This window comes from Phoca vitulina, unplaced genomic scaffold, assembly GCF_004348235.1.
Source record: "Phoca vitulina isolate PV1807 unplaced genomic scaffold, GSC_HSeal_1.0 scaffold22, whole genome shotgun sequence".
Taxonomy (NCBI): domain Eukaryota; kingdom Metazoa; phylum Chordata; class Mammalia; order Carnivora; family Phocidae; genus Phoca; species Phoca vitulina.
In genome coordinates this window covers 36,182,842-36,202,354 of record NW_022589725.1, presented here as the reverse complement: position 1 = coordinate 36,202,354, position 19,513 = coordinate 36,182,842, and the positions used below count along the sequence as shown (strand labels likewise).

At 53.3% G+C, this 19,513-nt stretch overlaps 2 protein-coding genes across 4 annotated transcripts in view; one reads left to right on the top strand and one right to left on the bottom strand.

Annotated features, from left to right (window-relative positions):
* Positions 1–4,435, top strand: part of APMAP (adipocyte plasma membrane associated protein) — a 36,117-nt gene extending 31,682 nt beyond the window's left edge. For 2 of the 3 annotated variants that reach the window (XM_032419542.1, XM_032419543.1), the window contains one exon: positions 1,257–4,434. In XM_032419542.1, coding sequence (XP_032275433.1) covers positions 1,257–1,475 — 219 coding nt within the window. In that variant the 3' untranslated portion in view covers positions 1,476–4,434. Of the gene's footprint in view, positions 1–1,256 lie in introns of all 3 variants that reach the window. The other variant, XM_032419544.1, reaches the window with a different exon arrangement.
* Positions 4,436–6,130: 1,695 nt separating this feature from the next.
* Positions 6,131–16,696, bottom strand: CST7 (cystatin F). Its single transcript, XM_032420100.1, has 4 exons — positions 16,579–16,696; positions 9,527–9,699; positions 8,046–8,162; positions 6,131–7,472 (listed from the first exon to the last, which is right to left on the bottom strand). Exons 1-4 carry the CDS (start codon positions 16,646–16,648, stop codon positions 7,395–7,397), a joined length of 438 nt encoding a protein of 145 aa, XP_032275991.1. The 5' UTR covers positions 16,649–16,696; the 3' UTR covers positions 6,131–7,394.
* Between the last annotated feature and the right edge of the window lie 2,817 nt (positions 16,697–19,513).

Genomic DNA, 19,513 nt, shown 5'->3' with positions numbered 1-19,513 from the left:
GGACATTTACAGTTGTTTGGCTATTTCCCCTTACGTGAAAAGGTGGACATCTGCCTATTTTCACTCACTGGTTTTATGCAGTAGCATACTGTCATCATTTCCTCCCTGGTGTCCTGCTCTGCCAGAAATTGCATATCTCACCCTCTGGTTTCTCTGCTTAAAACCCTTCAGTTGCCCCGTGTGGCCCCTGACCTGGCTGAGCCACGGGGCTCCTAAAGGGTGCCTTGCTCAGCATGGAGGTTATCTCTACACTGGCCTCAAGCAGAGCTGCCAGGGCCCTAGGGGGCAGGGACACGTTCATTTAACCAGTCCAGGCCTTTCCTCTAACATGAACTGCTCTCAAATCTCCATCATTTGCACCTTGCACATCTGAAATATTTTAAACCTAGTCTGAGGGCTTGGCGTTTATTCTGGTTAGGCTGTGCTGGTTTTAACCCGGTGTCCTGGGGTCCATGTCAGTGTGGGCTTGGCTTCAGTATCTTGTCTTCCTCAGGTGTGAGGAGCCATGAACCCTTCTCTTGGTTCAGCTAGCTCATTCAGAGTGGTGCCTGCATTGGGTCTGGTGGGTACTGTGGCGAGGACTGTTGGAAGGCTGCCATCCTTGTGCCAGGCTGGCCTTGCCTGGATGCAGGTGACAGGAGGCTCCTTGGCCTGCTCTGCCCAGGGGCAGAAGTGGGGGAGGCCTGTGAGGTGGCAGGCCCTGTGCCAGGGGCAGGGAGCTGGTTTAATCTGCTTCTGCTCTATGCGGCTTCCCTATCATTGGAAGAGCTGGGCCCTTACAAGATGGGGAGGGGATGTGGCATCTGTGAAAAACAACATTCAACTGAATAAATGTCAAAGAGCTTATTGGCTTCGTTCAGTAACTCATGAGTCAGACACCATCCAATCCAGCAGATACAAATGAGCTTGGAGGAGCAGTACAAAATGAAAAATTTTTATAGGCAGGAGGGAGCGGGAACAAGGTGGTTACACTGGACAAAAAACCGGGTTGGTTATCACCAGGCTACTTTCCTTTAGGGGATGGCAGGCAGATTACCTCATTAGTGCTGATCAGGTGATTCCTGATCAACTGGCTTAAGGTTCCATTTCTGGGAGAACCCAAATTGTAAGTAAGTTAGGTCTCAGTTTGGTGACTTGGAGCTGAGCATAATTGACTCCATTTTGGGCCCGTGGTCTTGTTTTTAGCAGGCCGGATCTGCTCACACCACTCTCTTGGTCAGAAGCTAACCTCTGCTCACACTGTGCTTCCCTCCCAGCTGTTTAGTCAGGAGACTGTGATGAAGTTTGTACCACGGTACAGCCTCGTTCTAGAACTCAGCGACAGCGGGGCCTTCCGGAGAAGCTTGCACGATCCCGATGGGCAGGTGGCCTCCTACATCAGCGAAGTGCATGAGCACGACGGGCACCTATACCTGGGCTCCTTCAGGGCCCCCTTCCTCTGCAGACTCAGCCTCCAGTCTGTTCAGCAGCCTTGACCGTGGCTGTGCCAGGAGTCCTCACACGGCACCACCGCTGGTCCAGGAGATTCCGTGCACACAGCCCTTTTCACCTGCGCCTGCCGGTCCTTGGACATGGACGTTGGAAGTGGACAGTGAGACCCTGTGGATGTCTGGGCCCCTGTGGGATACCCCTCACCTGGGTTTGACATCTAGAGGGAAGCATAACATGCCACAGGGAAGATAAGTCCATGTTATACCATTTCCTCTTAAAAAACCTTTCTAAGTACAGTGATTCTATTCTCTAGGACTTAGGAGTCTTCATACACTTATAATAGGCCTCAGGGTTTGGTGGATAGAGCAGTAGATGAGATGTCCAGGGATCTTGTTTTTGCTACTGGCTGTCCTGCCAGCCTCAGTGTCTTTACTATAAAATGTGGTAATACCGGTCTCTGGGGGTGGGGCACAGGAAGGGCAAGGGGAGCTCAGTGCAAAAGTATGTTGAGGCCAGTGAGTGGAGCTGTGTAAATGGTAGAGCTGTATTCTCCAGAGCTGTGTGGGCCGTGGGCCCTGGATCCTGTGCGGTCCCTTCCATAGCTCACACCACCCCGCCTACACCAGTTCAGCCCCACTCTGAACCAGAGGGTTTTCAAGACTCCTGAGTCCCCATCAACCATTTAAAGGCAAGGACCTGAGAAAGTGCATAGAAGCATGTTGATCCCAGCAGCTCAGAGAGGACCTGCGGGGCTTCTCTCTGTGAACAGACCGCATCGATGGAATGATTCAGCAGCTGGGTGCTACAGGGCAGAATCTAGGGGAGTCCTGTTGACACCCCTTTGTTCCTTACCTCTAGACCAGCAGATGAATCGTGCGCATGTTAATATCATTTGCTAGGGTGTCACAAGCCCGAAATTGCTGTATATCCTGACAAGTGTGTACACACTGGTCCTAATTTTTTCAGGGGGACCCATGTAGTAATGATAATTAAATTGACTTTCTGCTCATTAACCTTTTCTGATGGTGTTGCCTGGGATTTCTTCTCTGATAGAATTAGGTTAACGGTGACTGGAGTTTGATTCCATCGCGGGTTGAGAGGAGGATCCTTTTGGCCAGGACCTTGTTTAGGGACCGGCAGTCCATCTGGCTCGCTCCGCACCCCTCCCAGGGCGGCCGCCTCCGGCTACCACCTCCCGGCAGTGCTTCATCCTTGGGCAAGTTGCTCTTACACTGTGTTCCTGTCCCCAGCCTGCAGAATGGGGTTGATACCTGTTCCTCTCCGTCCTGGCTGTTCGTGAGAGTACAGAAGACCTTGCGTCTCTGGAATCGTTTTCAGTAACTTGACAAGGAAATATTTTAAATAGGCAACGACAGCTGTGGTAAAACATGAACCATTTGTGTTGTGTCACACTGGTTGGCGACAAGCCCTTTGCTCCCTTTCCCAACCGTGGCCCCTCCCCTGCGCTGGCCTGGCCTTGTTTTAGGGGAAAGAGTCAGGATCTGGAGGTTGGCTCATCTGTTGTTGCATGCTCAGGGATGGCTTCATGTGCAGCAGTAGGACAGAGTCAGAGACTGGCTTCAGTCCAGTTGGTGTGACCCAGAATGTATTAGGTGAATGACTCAATGTTACTTATGTTACTTTAGGGAAAGAAAATTGAGTATAGATTATTAAATACTTTTTAATAGATGGTGGTGCACCCCATATATCAGCTGTACAGGAGTACGTTCTGCCATAAAAAACAATTTAAATGTGTGGAGCGCATAGAAGTTGACTTGATCAAGAACAGAGGGCTTTTTAGTGCTTGCTTTTTACCAATGCAAAGAAGCCGGTAAATTGCTTTTCACAGTTTTCAGCAAAGGAGTCTTGATTTTGACTTAGATGTTGATTTTCTGTCTCAACGTGTCACTTCCTGTGTTTTATCTGGTAGTTTGCCGTGGTGAGGTGCAAAATATAGCCTTATTAGGTTTAAATATGTGGTATGCTTTTGTTGTAAACATAAAGCAGATTTACTCTAATGTGAATTACTAACATGCTCTTAAAATTAAATCAAGCGATTCATTCATTGTGTGCTTCCTTATTATCGATTACAAAAACTCTGCTGGGACTCAAGTACTGCCTTTCATAGGACAGAAGCCCTGTTTTGAGATTTTTATCATCAACATGCATTTGCAGGGTGGTCTGTAGTTTAGAAAGTGTTTTCATGAACACTGACGTTTTACTGATGGAAGGAGATATAGTCATTTTATAGGTGGGGACTGAGGCTTGCGGGGGCGGGTGGAGAGGACTTGCCCAGACTCACTGGGCACACCATGCCAGCACACCGCTGAGTCAGGACCCATGGTCTGACTTTGGAATCTGCTGGGGAAGCTGGGAGGTGAGGCAGGGTGGTGTTTCCAGGACCTGGCTCTGTGGTGGTCACCGCCCAGCCCAGGGGCTGGACCTTGGCTGCACATCAGAGTCCTCTGGGCTTCCCAGTCTTTCGGAATGGCCTGGTATCATCATGGTTTCAAGCTTCACAGGTGGTCCCCATGACAGTGGTGGGGCACTCATCACTGCCAGGGCCCACCTGTACCCTAAAGGGGCTGGGCTGGGCGGACACCTGGAGCAGGGCCAGTAGAGCTGAATCCCTGAGAGTCTGTGTATAGCTAGTGAGGAGGTGTGGAGCATGGCCAGGGAAAGCTCTAGAACACTCAGGGCAAGACTGTTAGAATTTTGACTGGTTTTGCTCAGTTTTTGAGACCTTGAACAATAAGTATTTTTTCTCTTTGGTCCTAATTCTGGTATGTCTTAGAATCCTGGGTACTTAACTTTACATTTTCTCAGTGAGAATAACATTAGATGATGTCACAGCTTCCCTCTGTGTCAGAGTCATTCTCTCCGAGGCAGAGTAAAGCTCTAAGTCTAAAAGCGCAGGTAAAATTGGGTCGGCAAGGGGTGCCTGGGTGGCTCAGTCGGTTAAGTGTCTGCCTTTGGCTCAGGTCATGATCCCAGTGTCCTGGGATCGAGCCCCGCATCCGGCTCCTTCCTCAGTGGGGAGCCTGCTTCTCCCTCTCCCTCTGCCTGCTGCCCTGCCTACTTGTGTTCTCTATCTTTGTCAAATAAATAAATAAAATCTTAAAAAAAAAAAATGGCGGCAATACGAGACTTCAGGTCATTGCTGGTTGACGTCCACCACCTACGGTAAGTCACACCATCTCCATGTGGGTGTTTTGTTTCATCTGTTTGAATCCTACCAAATGGCTCTCTGGCCAGTCCCCTCCCAGGGCGGGCTTTGCTGTGCTCGGTCTAGAGCGAAGTCTTTCATGGGGTGGGGGTGAGGGGCAGAGTTAGGTTGCTAGAACAAGCAGCATGCCCACAGGACCTGCTCTACAGGCAGCTGTAGCCAGACGTCTGCAGTAGTGTGGTTGGCAGATGTGTCTCTGTGGAGGACAAAGGCACACGAACTGTTGGCTTCCAGAAATCAGAGTAGCCTCACGCTGGCTCACTGGCTCAGGCCCTTTCCTTCTGGTGCCACTGTGGCTGGTGTAAGAGTTATTTAAAGTCAAGCATTGTCTTCTGTGAGGTATAGTACATAAAGCAGACTGGGGATAATAAAACAGCTGACGTATTAGAGAGTTGAGGTCGCCTAGAGTTCAGGCCCGAAGGTCCCCATGTAGAGAAGGTTTGCAGAAGCCTGAGATTGGGGGACCCACAGTCAACTGGCTTCTGCAGGAGCTGGTTTGTCTTAGTTCTAAGACTTCTGTTTACTTTATAGGAAGAGATTTTAAATACCTGGCCCCAAATGATGTTTTGAAAATTGTGGGCATAGGTTAGTGTTGAAACCTGAGGGTTTTGAGATTCAGATTTGAGGCCTCCTTCTCTGTCCCCAGAGGGAAGGTCAGCCCTGGCTCCTGGCTGGGCAGAAGGGGGTTCAAATGCAGCTCAGCTCGGAGCAGAGGTACTGTGAGGCTGCTCTCCCCCACACCTGTGTGTGCATTCTCATTTCTGACCGTGAGGCCAGGTGACGCCAGGTGGGCCCACAGGCCTGGAAGCCTAAGTAATAATTTTCAGGAGAGGCTTGGCCTTCATGTGCTCTGGGCCGTATTTAAATGTTCATGAGGACCAACTGGGAGTTCGCATGGGTTCCTACCTTTATTTGTTGCAACATCCTGCCCGTTCAGCTGTGTCCCGAGGCCCATCTGAGTCTGAAGCTCTGACTCTTGGTGTTCCTGCCACCTTGTTTATGTATGGGGTCAACAACGTTGGGTGGACTCATTTATCTTGATGAAAGGGTGGCCTTCAGAATCATCAAATAAATTGTCTTGTGGCATAGTTGCCATCACTGTCCCTGAATTAAATGACCAGAAGGAGGCGAGCCAGCAAAAATGAGTGAGGATTTAGAAATTAAAGCTCTCCCTTCACTGAAGGAAACCAAAGGGTAATTCATTTTGGTTGTACGCAGTGATCAAGTTTACAACTGCATACCAAATTGTCATACGTATTTAATGCAGATTTTGTTTCCTGTGAATTATCAAGTCCATATTTTTTAGATTTATTTATTTTAGAAAGAGAGCAGGGGAGGAGGGGCAGAGGGAGAGGGAGAGATCGAATCTCAAGCAGACTCCCTGCTGAGCACGGAGTCCTACCTGGGGCTCCATCTCACGACCCTGAGATCATGACCTGAGCTGAAATCAAGAGTCAGAGGCTAAAACGACTGAGCCACCCAGGTGCCCCAAGTCCATATTTTTTTTAAAGGCAACAGTGTATTTTGTACTAATCTATAGTTTGAAGAGGCCTGGAGAGGAGGAAATCCAAAGCGAGAGGCTCTGCATTCCAACCCAGGCCTACTGGAGTAGGGTGGCCGGGGGCCTGTCTTCTCTGAGTGATGCCCATCTCTGTCTGCAAGCTCCTGGGCATGTCCGTGGCCAAGCACTGCAAGGCTTGATGAAAAGGGTGGCCTTCAGAATCACGCTTGATGAAAACGTGGCCTTTAGAATCATCAAATAAATTGTGTTGTGGCATAGTTGCCACCACTGTCCCTGAATTAAATGGCCAGAAGGAGGCGAGCCAGCAAAAATGAGTGAAGATTTGGAAATTAAAGCTCTCCCCTCACTGAAGGAAGCCAAAGGGTAATTCATTTTGGTTGTACATAGTGATCAAGTTTACAACTGCATACTAAATTGTCATACGTATTTAATGCAGATTTTGTTTCCTATGAATTATCAAGTCCATCAAGAACTTGGGTGTATGACTCCTGGTCAGAAGAAAGCCCAGCTGGAGGGTGAGCGCCCTCCAAAGTGGGGTGCTGTCTGCCCTGCCAGTTCATGATGTGGACACAGGCTGGCCTGTTTCCAGCTCCTCTGGTCTTCAGTATAGTTTAGCTGGCAGTGAAAGGCCAGAGACGCCTCCAAGGGGCTTTATGGAAGTCACTAGACTCATCAGACCACTCAGTGAGAGGGACCTCTCACAACGTTCACCTCACCTTCCTGACTGTCCCTTTAACAGGTAAAGCAACAGGTGTTGTTTTGAGATGGTCAGTTCTTTATTCATATTTATTCATAGTTTTATTCATGCACAAAAGGTCAAGATGCACAATAGCTGACTTGTCCCCCTGCCCAGGGCTGTAACCATTATTTGGTCAAAGGGACGGATCTCTGGGCTTTCATTGCTGGATGTGGGACCACAAGGTGATCAGGTGGGAGGGGATGGAGGGGGCTCGCTCAGAGGTCCAGAACCTGAATAATTACCATCAGAGCATCGGTAAAATTAGTTAGGTTAGAAGAAAATGCGAAATACATACTCTAACCACGGGCAGTATCATTCTTCCACCCTGGCTACTCTGTGATGAGCCCACGGGCACTTCCGTTTCGGCTCACTGGTGAGCCACTGCGTCGGAAGGTCCCAGGGCCTGTGACAGCCAGGGCGGGGCTGTGACCGCATGCAGTAAAGAGCAGGAGTGCAGTGTTGCTGAGAGGCGGAAGTCAGCAACAGAGGAGAACGGGCACCTTGAACCTCTGGAGCCAGGGGATGACCCAAACTTCCGTGTAGCAACTGAAAGTCTGAAACAAAGAAGGGCACACTGAGACCCCCTCCCTCCCCCGTCGCAGAGGCTGCGGTCCCGACACGCTCTGCAGGGGTTAGGTTCCCTGCAGCGGTGGGCGGTGCGTGCGCATCTTCCTTTGGACGTTTTTCCCCTGCCCCAAGTTTTTATTTTGAAAAATTTCACATCTACAGAGAAGTTGAGAGATTCAAGAAAAAAAAAATATGTATTTTCACTTTTTTTTGCAAATTAATTAGATGTTGTCACATTTACTCTCTCCTGCATGTGTATGTGTGTATATGATTTCTGAACTGTTTGAAAGCTCCTTTTGTTCTAACCTCCCCTGCCCCAAGCCCAGGGTGTTTATTTCCTGGAGCTGTGCCCCTCAGGGGGGTGGTTTGAGGTGCTCTCTTGCGAGTCCTCCCTCTGTGTTCTCCCAGGTCTGTGGGTACTGCACGGATGCTGGAAGTGAGAGTTGGAAACTTGCAGGCAGAGAGGTGATGAAGGGGATGGTTCCCAAAGCCCTGGGGAGTGCGCGAGGGCTGGGACGGCAGTGAGTAGGTGTGAGGAGGTGAGACCCCTTTGTTTTTACCCTTTTTAAGGTATCGTTGGTCTGGAAGTCACAGTTGTCTAGAATAGGGTGCTGGGTCTTCTTGCAAGAAGTTCTGCCAATCTTCATGTGCAGCATGTACTTCAGGCCCTTCACGATCTATGGGGAAGAAGGGCCGGGTCGGTGTTACTCAGTCCAGGACAGTAGGGTGGCTGCTCCTTCACCAGCAGGAGGCGGCATGGAGACCAGGGGGAAGGACTCCCAGATTCGCTCCCAGAAAGGGGCTGAGTGTCTGGGACCCATCAGAGAACTCCGGTGTGGGGGGGGGGGGGGGGGGGGGGAAGCTGCCGCTTGCACCCAGGCCTCTCCCTTCCTTTCTTACCCACTCATGTCATTCCTGCTCATGGTGCCAGTTCTCGGTCCCCAGGTGAGACTGGGGCTCTGGGTCTGTCGGAGGACATTTCCTTACTGCCCAGAACTCTGCGCCTCACCTCCATGCCCAACACCCACCTGCGGGCTCTGCCGACCCGCCCTGCATGCCAACAGTGGTTGCTTTTCCCCCCAGTTTCAAAATAGACCCTTTTCCGCACGAATGCGGCAGCAACCGGTTCCTCCTCACTTGCAGTCTCTCAATGAAGCCTTAGCCCCGCCAAGTACCAGGTGAAGTCAAGTCATCCCCAGTGTCATCTGTCCCCTCCCACAGGCCCTCGAGCACTGGCAGGAGCACCGGGAACTTGCCGTGTTCCGCAGGAGGCGAAAGCCTGGCTTGGGAAGACCCCATGGCCCCTGGGGCGGAGTCCCTGGAGAGATGACACTTGGGCTATTTCCATGGGAAGTAGGCTTTTAAAGCCCACCGCACACCAGCTTGCGTTTCTGCCACATGCTTTCTAATCATAAAAATATGCTGCTCTTAAAAAAGTTTGCAATTTTCGAAAAGAATAAGGATTATAAGAATTTCCAACAATCCTGTGACACAGGGGTAACCATTACCAGTGTGCGTAAAAACTGTTAGTGTCCGAGTGGGACCACCTCACCATCTTTCCCTGGGGTTTGTGTGTGGGGAAGGGGCAGTGGTTTGGGCAAAGCTCTCCGAGCGACATGGCCCAGATGGAGAACGGCAAGAGGTCCCTTGGGGCTGCGGTGCGGGCGAGGGGCGGGGTGGGGCGAGGCAGGGCGGGGCTCCGACGGGCGGTCTAGTGGTTCCTGCAGGCCGGCCTTCTGCTTCTCCCGGCGACGGCCTTCGTGCCCGGCTGCAGTGGCCTGTTCCACCCCTGCCCTCCTGGGTTCCGCTGCAGATGTGCTGTGGGCCCCCCGGGAGGAGCCTGCCTTCACGGGAGGTGGCGCAGGGCCTTCTTGCTGTGCCCTGGTGCCTCTGGCTGTGGCTGCTCGTGGGCTGCCTGTGGCGCTGCTGTCAGCCTCCCGGCCGGGGGCCACACTCTACAGGGACGGGCACTAGCCGGCCAGCCCCTGGTAAGACAGAAGCCACTGCAGCCTGGCCGCGTAGGGGTGTCCCCAACCCTCACCTGGAGCAGGGCTTTGCTGATGTGGGACTCCTTGAACAAGAAGATGTCATTTGTACAGTTGTTGAACCTTTCAACGCTGTGTCTGGCTGCTTGGAGGACTCCTGGGTCGTGGGGGTTTATTTTTTTGGGAAATCCTGGCTTCACATCTGGGTTAAGGGTCTGGGAACAAAAATCTGAAACAGAGAAGCACAGAACCAGACACGAACATTGCTGTGAGCAGGGTCCTTGGGCCCAGTGTTGCACTTCACACCTCGGTTCTGCTGTCTGCTCCCAGTGTGGCCCCTGGCCGTCTACCTACCCCCTCAACCAGCCACCCCACACCCCACAGAGCATTTGTTGTGCTTCTCGCGGTTGCTCCCTCCTCAGAGCTGAGGACCAGGCGCGGTGGGTGGTACCGTGAGGAATGGAAGGTAGTCCCGGCCCATGGTGCCTGCCGCACAGGCTTTCTCGGAACCCAGGGTGGTTTCTAGCATGTGTTAAAGAAAACCCAACCGCGTCTTCCGGGGGCGGAGCCTCTGGATAGGATGCAACCCCAGAGGTTAGAAGAAGGTGCCTCAGTTGGCCTTTGAGGCCACCACCATCTGGACCCTGCCCCTCAGTGTGTCCCCAACAAGTGGACCACGGAGAAGTGCCCAAAGGCGCATCCTGCCTTCTCACTTGCTCGGACGCTGCTGCTGTCCTCTTCCTCAGTGATTCTTGTCAGAATCCACCCAGCTTCCAGGCCCTGGGTTGGCCCGTCCGCACCCGATGCCCCTCATGTGCTGCCTCCTGCCATGCCCTTCTGGGTACAAGTCCGAGGACAGGGGTCAGGCCCACAGAGCTGGCACGTGGTGGAGGCAGGGACGACTGGCTTTCTTTCATCCTTCCATGCTCTTCCTATTCCGAGGAGGCCCATATTTGGATTAAAGATGGGGTAAGCAACAGGAGGGGCTTCTCCCCCAGCACTTGGGTCCCCCAGTGTCTGACAGAACCAGGGACCCCCATGCTGCTCCTCTCCTCTCCACGTCCTCTGCTCCCAGGCGCCACAGAAGCAGAGCCCGGCCATACCCCGAGGACCCTCGCTGAAGAAGGACCGGACTTCATTCCTTCCTCCAGCTTGCTCACTAGCCCCTCTGGAGCCCTCCTCATCCTGCAGGCTCTGGGGGTACAGAAGCTTATGTTCACTGCAGCTCACGTCCCGTCAGTAAACAGGCAAGACAAACATCAGAGCAGCAGGTGAAGCAAGGCAGGAGCTGTGCGGGGGTCTGTCCACAGCAGATGCAGCACCAGGCTGTGCCATCTGCACAAATCTAGATGGAGGGGCTGAGAGCAAGTGAGGGGCCGGAGGGCAGAGGTGTCTGACGGCTCAGGGCCCCAGCGCGGCTGAAGCAAGGAGGGCATGTGGGGAAGGGCTGAGAGGCAAGGCCGGGCCCGGCACAGCTGTGTGCTCATTTGGGTCACAAACTTTGGATTTTATTATAAAGAAAAAAGGAACATAAAAAGCCCCACAGGCTCCGTATGGCAACAAGTGAATGGTGGCCTTTTCTGGTTGGTGGCTCATGATGAATTTAGGTTTCTGTCCATTTCTACAGTGGACAACTGATGTCTAAAAGTAAAAAGTTGGGGCGCCTGGGTGGCTCAATTACGTGTCTGACTTCAGCTCAGGTCATGATCTCAGGGTCCTGGGACTGAGTCCCGTATTGGGCTCCCCACTCAGTGGGGAGTCTGCTTCTCTCGCTCCCTCTGCCCCTCCCCTGCTTGTGCTCTCTCTCTCTCTCTCAAATAAATAAAGTCTTAAAAAAATAAAAAGTTTTGGGGGAAAAATCTAAACTGGGAGGAAGAAGGGGAAGAGGGTTTTTAGATTTGTAAACTGCTTCTCTTTAGGAAGACGTTCTCCCAGATTTTCCTGAAATGTTAGCCTGCCAGAGACGATTTAGAGCTGAGCTGTTTTAGTTCATTAACTAAATTAAACAGAGTGTGAAGTTCAGCTCCTCAGTGGCATGGCCCCATTTCAGGTGCTCAGTAGCCCCACGTGGTCGTGGCGGTGGGTGCCGATAGGGACACCGTGTCCTTGCAGAGGACCCCAGGGGACTGCACTGCCCTGAGACTTCACTCGCTTCCCTCTGCCATGACCTCGGGGAGCATCTGTGGCGCAGGCATCTGTGTTCAGTCTGGGGAGACTGAGTTTGGCATGAGGCAGAGGTGCAGAGGCAGCAGGAAGTGGAGACTCGGGGTGTGTGGGTAGCAGCAGTGGTAACCAAGCTTCCGGGCTGAGCATATGTAAGGTGGAAAGATGGGTGCTGACCTGTGCCCACCCCACCCCAGCCCGTCCCCCCTGAGCGACAAACTCCAGCTCAGACCCGAGACACCCAAGTATATTTGGGTGGTAGAAGATAACCGCGACAAGGCACGCAGGCTTTGGCGGGGGCAAGATACCATCTGGTTCCCCCGTGAAGAAATCACAACTTTAGGGGAGGAAGCTGGCAGCATGAATTCAACAGAGCATGGGAGCTTTAATAGAAGCTGCACTGGGATGTCCCATTGGGGACAAGGAGTCCCCCATGCATGGAGACTGACAGAAGGGGGCTGAGGGAAATACCCACTACCTTGTACGGGGGGTCGGGTTAGATAGGGCCAGTGGGCTGGCTAGGCTGGGAACTGCCTGGCAGGTTGGCGCCTTGGGTGCTGCGCGTCTGCTATGGCCTCTTGTGTACGTGAGACCCCTGCCGAATGTGAGACCTAGGGCGGGGTCGGGGGGCATCTGGCTGGGTGGTCTCCCCTCCCCTGTGTGTGGTGCAGCGGAAGGAGCCCTGAGAGTGGACAGAGAAGGCGTGAGTCTCTGTGCGTTCTGTGACCCTGGGGCGGGGCGGGGGCAGCATCTTGCAGTCTGGGGAGGGCCAGCACTGCCTGACCAAGCAGGGCCCCACCTGGCAAATGGGTCTCCCCCAGCTGGTTCCTTGGGCGCAACGCTGAAGCGTCAAGACTAAGCCCCCTAAGCTTTAGCAGCCCCACGGACCTGGCCCCCTGGCTCCGATGAAAGCAGCATACTGCTGGGACCCTTCCCAGCACAGGATTATGGCCATCTGCTGGTCCGAGTTTCCCTCCGAGCTCTGTCCCCGACCAGCACTGGGATTCTCCTTTGTAAGAATCCAGCCCTCCTAGGACAGTCTTTGCTTAAAGTCTCCAAAGATGGAAATAAGCAAAGCCGCTTGCGTTCCTGGAGTGCCAGCAGCTGGGCTGGTGGGGCTGGGTCGGCCCTGGAACCCGCATTTCCCCAAGCTGCCCTGGCTGTGACTCAGGTGGTGGTGCTGGGGGGCCTCGTGGGCTCTGCACACAGACACCCTAACACGAGGGGGCGGGGCCTGGCCGAGGGCTGCCCCCACCCCCGCACCTGTGTGCCACACGAAGTCAAGGGTGCTTTGTAGTTTAAACCAAAAACCAGTGGGGCAAACAACTGCAAGCTTGACTTCTGCTCCTCACTGTAGTCTAGCCGGCAGAGGAAGAGGAAGGCACCGAAGCTCAATGTACGCCTGCCGTCGGAGAGGAGAGGGTCCCCCCTTCCCCACTGTGGATCGATAATGGCTTCTATTCTTTGCTTTGCATAAATTACATTTATTGCTTTTTCTGGTTATAAGCCTACCTATTTTGGGTAGGAAATTTGAAAAATACAGAAAAGTATAACAAAAAAAGTTAGTTATCACTCTTAGTATCTCAAATTAGAAATCACTCTTAGTAACCAGTGTTAATGGTTTTTTAAATAAAATGTATTAAATGCAATTTAGCTTGAATTGAACAGAATGAAAAATGAAGTGAAAGAGGGGCGTCTGCGTGGCTTAGTTGGTTGAACATCTGACTCTTAGTTTCAGCTCAGGCCATGATCTTAGGGTCATGAGATCGAGCCCTGAGTTGGGCTCTGCACTGAGGGGGGATTCTGCTTGAGATTCTCTTCCTCTCCCTCACCTCCACCCCCCCCCCCCCCCCCTCTCTTTTTCCCAAAAAAAAAAAAAATGGAAGTGAAAGTAGGTGAGGCTGAACCTCAGATGCGTTGTCCTTTTGGAACACATGATGTCAGTTCCTAAGCAATTTCAGTAATGTTACAAAAAGTTTAGGAAAAATACTGAAGTTGGTTTATTTTTATCTAACTACACGTTTTCCTAAAATGTAGGCTTCAAGTCAGTAAAGCTTCATCAATGCACTTGTCTAAACAAACAATAAAAGCTCCATTTTTAATTAAAAAAAAGGTTGAAAGTCAAATCTATTTTTAGGATTCTTTAAGAGAATTCTAAGGCTTCTCATGGAGAATAAACATCCCAAAGAGCTCTCCTTCAGGGAAGAACGGAAGCCACGAGGTGGGTGCTGAGCAGATGGCGACAGTGCAGGCTGGGTGGCCTGGGGCCCCGGCCAGGGGGTCAGTCCCTCCCCCACTAAAGGGGGCCTGGGCTGTCCTCAGGGATGGGGGTTCTGGGGTGTGTGCTGTGCAGACGAAGTCTGGGGAGCAAGAGAGTTAGAGCTGTTCCTTTCTTGTTACCACTCTGCGGGCAGCGTGTGGGTCCCCATTCTACAGGGGAGAGACTGAGGCCCCAGAGGAGTGCAGGGTGGATTTAAACCAGGTTCAACTAATCGTAAAGCCCTGTAATGAGAAGATGGGCCACTGCAAGCCTGGCTGGGGGCAGGGGAGGGGGGCAGAGTGTGGCATGGCAACCCTGTGGAGCTTCCCAGGAGAGAGAACAGGCTGAGAAAGAAGGACTTTTGGGTTGCAACGGAACATAAAAGGGCTGAAGACACTGATGTGGCAATTTCCTAAGTCCTGAAGGGCTTAGGGAGGGAAGATGCCATGGGGCTCCGCATTTAGGTCAGTGCAGTTTAGTGTCTGGGCATGGGGAGGTCATGTGCCCAGAGGGCACCAGCGTCAGGGGCCCTGCTGCCCCCGACTCCCTCCCAGGAAGGCACTGGAATCTATTCTCAGGGGAGGGAAGGAAAAGGCTGTGGGAGCCATGGAGGCAGAGTCGGGGCTGGGCTGAGTTCCCGTCTCTGTTCAACCGCCAGACAGAGGCGCCTCCAAGCCCCTCTTTCTGAGGCCCTTGCTCAGGCCCTCACCTGTCAAATGAAGGAAGCACCAGAAGAGATTGCTTCGCAGGGGCGGTGGGGTGGGCTGGGAAGGCTACCGGCGTGGCGGAGACTTGGAGCAGGGATGTGGGCAGGTGGCTGCCAAGCACCCCGGGCCCAGTGAGAGTGCTTTCCATGGGCCGCCGCAGTCAGGCCTCTTCAAGGCCCAAGGGTGCTCAAGTTCTTTACGTATCTCCTGGCTGATGAGCCCAGGCTTAGGGAGGCTGCAGGTTCCACAGCTAGTAGGTTTGGGGAGTCTGTGGTACCCCACTCTCTGCATGTGAGTGTGGGCTCTGGACTTGCCGGCTGGCAGGCAGGGGCACAGACCAGGTCCGACAGGGGAGGGGCGCGTGGCTCTCATGTGGGCGTGGCCCGTGAGGACATGAACGGTCGTCCAGTGCCGCCTGTCTCTGAACTCCCCATGCAGTCCTGTTCCCATCCCTGCTCTGTTCCATGAGGAAACGGAGGCAAGCGGAAGGAACTTGGCAAAACAGTTGACAGTGAGTGTCAGTAATTAAATCCCAGTGTAGTTATGACGGCAGGCTCCACATCTCTCCAGGGGACCCTTCACTAAGGTTTTGAGAAGGAGTGTGCGTCTCTGTTCTGAACATGCAGCTTCTTCCCCTGACTTGTCCCCCTGGGATGGGTACTAAATGGGGGGCACAGGAAGACAGCGGTATCCCGACAAGAGAAGGCCGGGAAAGGGTGTCCTCAGCATGAGAGCTAAGAATGAGGGTTGGGGGGAGAGAGGAGGAAGGGTGTCCTGTCCCTGTGGTCCCCATGTGCAGCCCCACCCGAGACCGTCCAGGGGCCAGAAGTGAGGGCAGGGGACCCCTCCACCAGCTGAGGGGTTAAAGGAGGAGGGGCGCTTCTCTCGCCCCCCAGGCAGGCCCCAGACCCCCTACCCCTGGTGGTTGAACAGAGACGGGAACTCAGCCCAGCCCTGACTCTGCCTCCATGGCTCCCACAGCCTTTTCCTTCCCTCCCCTGAGAACAGATTCCGGTGCCTTCCTGGGAGGGAGTCGGGGGCAGCAGGGCCCCTGACGCTGGTGCCCTCTGGGCACATGACCTCCCCATGCCCAGACACTAAACTGCACTGACCTAAATGCGGAGCCCCATGGCATCTTCCCTCCCTAAGCCCTTCAGGACTTAGGAAATTGCCACATCAGTGTCTTCAGCCCTTTTATGTTCCGTTGCAACCCAAAAGTCCTTCTTTCTCAACCTGTTATTTCTCCCGGGAAGCTCCACGGGGTTGCCATGTCACACTCTGCTCCCTCCCCTGCCCCCAGCCAGGCTTGCAGTGGCCCACCTCTAAGTCTCCCCCAGCAGCCATGGCCTGTGAGTCCAGTGATGGGAAGACATGGCCTGCTCCTCTGTGCTCTGGCGGGGACAGGTGCTCACTGGCTGTGTAATGGGCAAGTAACCCAATCTCCTTGTGCCTTAGTTTCTGGACAGCAGCGGCACCCTCCCTCCCCTTCTCCCCCAGTGCTGGCCTGGCAGGAAGGGTCTGATCCTTAGGCTCCCGGGGGCCAAGTCACAGGACAGCAGGCGGCAGGCAGAAAGGGCAGGCATCACATGGAAACTGCTTAACCACCACGGGGCATCCCGGAGCTTGGTCCCCGTGCAGGGGCCACAGGGGAGCCTCCCTTGGGCCCACAGTTCTCCGTCCCTGGACAGGGAGGGGGCGGACGACAGAGGGCGCTTCTCTCGCCCCCCAGGCAGGCCCCAGACCCCCTACCCCCGAACCACGCAAAGGCCGCTGCAGCCGGGATGGGAGCCGCCTGCCCCTGCCGCCGCGCGGTCCCCCGGCTTGCCAAGCCAGCAGTGTGCCTTGGGGACCCGGGCGGGAAGCTCAGGGCGCGCCCGCCGCCGACGGGCAATCAGGGGACCTCGCCTCCGGGAGCGGCCAGAGCTCCGGAGCCCCGGAGCCCCGGCATGAAGCGGCCCAGGGGAGACCCTGCTCTTACCTCGCGAAGGGCCCGCGGTGGTGCACGGGACCAGGCAGCAGAAGGCGAGCAGCACCCCGACGGGCCGCATGGCTGCCTGCGCGGAGGGCAGCGTGCGCTGGGGGAGCCGGGCCGGCCTGAGGGTAGTGCTCGGGAGCTGAGAGGGGGCCCCGCCCCGCAAACCGCCCCCCGGGGGGGGGGGTGGGGGCTGCCTGCCTCGGGTGGGGAGGCGGGGGGCGGCGATGGTTTCTTGCTGAATCATTTTGACCAGAAGCTCCCCACCTGTGTACTTATGGGCTACAAAGTCAACCGCTTCCTTTATAAAAGTTTCCAAACAGCGATTATTTGCAAGGGGAGGAGGCAGAAATAAGAGCTATAACAAAACCTTTGCGATTTTCTACCCTCGAAATATACATGGAAGAGACATTGCATTAAAAAAATTAGCAGGGAGGCGCCTGTGTGGCTCAATCGGATAAGAGTCTGCCTTCCTGCTGTGATGAGCATTGGGTGTTACACTTAACTAATGAATCATTGAACACTACATAAAAAAACTAATTATGTACTATACAGTGGCTAACTGAACAACAACAAAAAAGAGTCTGCCTTCGCCTGGTGTCATGATCCCCCATCCTGGGATGAGCTTGCATAGGGCTCCCTGCTCGGCGGGAAGTCTGCTTCTCCTTCTCCCTCTGCCCCTCCCCGCCCTCTTTGTGCTCTCTGTCTCGCTCACTCTCTCTCAAATAAGTAAGTAAATAAATAAATAAGTAAATAAGTAAATAAAATCTTAAAAAAAAATCAGCAGGGATTTTCGAAAGCAGAATCATCTGGGTTTCCTTCTCCAAAGGACACGCTTCTCAGGCCTATGATTCCAGCGTTCTGAGTGGCCCCCTGAAGGAGACTGTCCTCTGTTTGTGTGAGTGGGCATCTCCCCTTAGGAAGTGGGCAGGAAAATCGGGTGCACACTGCAATTTCAGAGAATGGACATCGCCAGGAAACATGCTCCCTCTGGGTGATTTCTGCACCTGGAAATTGGCAGACAGCAGTGTTTGCTGGCTAAGTGATCACTTCCCAGCTTTGGCTCCACACTGGCAAATGTGAAGAAAGAACAGAGGTGTTCCAGAACAGACAGTGACCCAGAGGTTTGCTTCCCTTTACATGCCCAGGCCAGTGGTTAGAGTGGGGTCTCGAGCTCATGGCTTGAATTTGTTTGAATTTGGCTCTACCTTTTAACACCTGGGTGACCTTGGGTGAGGGACGGCCTCTCTGTGCCTCAGTTTCCCCTTGATGGTTGTGGTGAGGGTTTGGGGACTTCCTCAGTGTAAATGCTCAGGGCTGGGATAGAGCACATTGTATGGTCTTAGCTGCAGGGGCACCCCCCGCAGACTTCAGGACTACCCTGGCAGGAGGAAGGAGACGCCTGAGCCTTACCCAGATGGGTCCTGCTGGGGCATAGCGGCTTTCGGGTAAGGAGATCTGGGTTTGTGTGACTCAGACAAGCACGTAAACTCTTGGGACCTCCCAGGTTCCTGGCTACTCAGAGATCTGTCATGAGAACTGAAATTAGCAAAGCACGTTTGGTACAGTGCATAGCTGGTAGCATTCAGTAAGTAGGGGCTGCTGTATGCGCCCTCACGTTCTGCTGGGCCTGCCGTGTTGGTCCCGGACACTCACCCTCTGGTTGTCAGTGGCCACGCCACAAGGGCCCCAGGGTGGCATCTCCTCGCCAGGCTCTGTGCCCTGACCACACGTGCCACGTTCAGTGTTCACCCCCAGCAGGGGACCGGGCTAGAGGAGAGGCGGGTGTCATGGCATCGGTGTCTTTGCTCAGCTCAAGTGCCAGGTTACCACAAGTGCTTATTGGTAGTGTTGTGGGTTATTCTCCCTTTCAGAAGCACGGGGGGAGACTCAGAGCGGTTGGAAGACTTGCTCCGTTTACTGCATCTTCTCTGGGCCTCGGCCTTGTTGTCTGTGAATGTGGGTGATGGTCACCAGCCTGGTGCCTCAGGCAAAGCACAAGGGGGTCCTGTTAAATCACAAAGTGCCACAGCAGGAAGGAGCTGTTTTACAGCAGCATCATTTCAGGGTTGTCTGGGGGAAAATTGTGCCTGTGTATTTGTGCATGTGTGTAAATGTGTATGTATGCGTTTATTCACTGTGTGTATGTGTGTGCATCCACGAGCCTGCCTTTGTTTCAGTTTTTGCATATGTTGGAGTAGGAATGCACATAAGTGTGTTGTTCTGATTGTGCACAAAAGGACAGTATGCATATGCTTATGTGCATTTGTGTATAAGTCTGTTTGAGTGTGTGCTTGTGTGTATATGTTGTTATGGTTAATTTTATGTGTCGACTGGGTCACAGATATTGGCCCAGATATTTAGTTAAACATTATTTCTGCGTGTGCCTGTGAGGGTGTTTCTGGATGTGATTAGCTTTTGAACTGGTAGACTGAGTAAAGCAGATTGCCCTCCACAATGTGGTGGGCCTTGTCTAAACAGTTGAAGGCTTGAGTAGGAAGGAAGGCTGAGGAAGAAAGAATTTTCTATTTGTGTGACTGTCTTCAAGCTGGGGCGTTAGTCTTCTTCTCCTGCCTTAGGACTCAGATTTCGACTGGAACTTATACCACCAGCTTTTCTGGGTCTGCATTTTCCAGCCTCCATAATCATATGGGCCAATTCCTTATAATAAATCTCTTTACACACGTGGACACGACCCCCAGCCCCACACACACCCTATTGGTTCTCTTTCTCTGGAGAACCCTGACTGATCCATTTGTGTACCTGTCTGTGCCTACAGGTGTCTGTTTGTGTGTGTAAGTGTGTATCATTCGTATGCCTGTGTCTCTGTGCTTACGTGTCTGTATGTTCATGTGTGTGTGTCCGTGAGTGTTTCTGTGAGTCTGGATGAGAGGCTTTTGTACAGATGTGTCTCTGTGCACACGTGCTTGTGTGTGGCCGT

Excerpts from the sequence above, each read along its gene's own strand:
- CST7 (XM_032420100.1), bottom strand. The coding sequence starts at position 16,648 with ATGCGGCCCGTCGGGGTGCTGCTCGCCTTCTGCTGCCTGGTCCCGTGC. Across the intron at positions 8,163-9,526 it reads TCAGCAAAGCCCTGCTCCAG|ATCGTGAAGGGCCTGAAGTA; the intron begins GTGAGGGTTGGG and ends TCTTCCCCATAG. Across the intron at positions 7,473-8,045 it reads CCAACGATACCTTAAAAAGG|ACTTTCAGTTGCTACACGGA; the intron begins GTAAAAACAAAG and ends TCTTTGTTTCAG.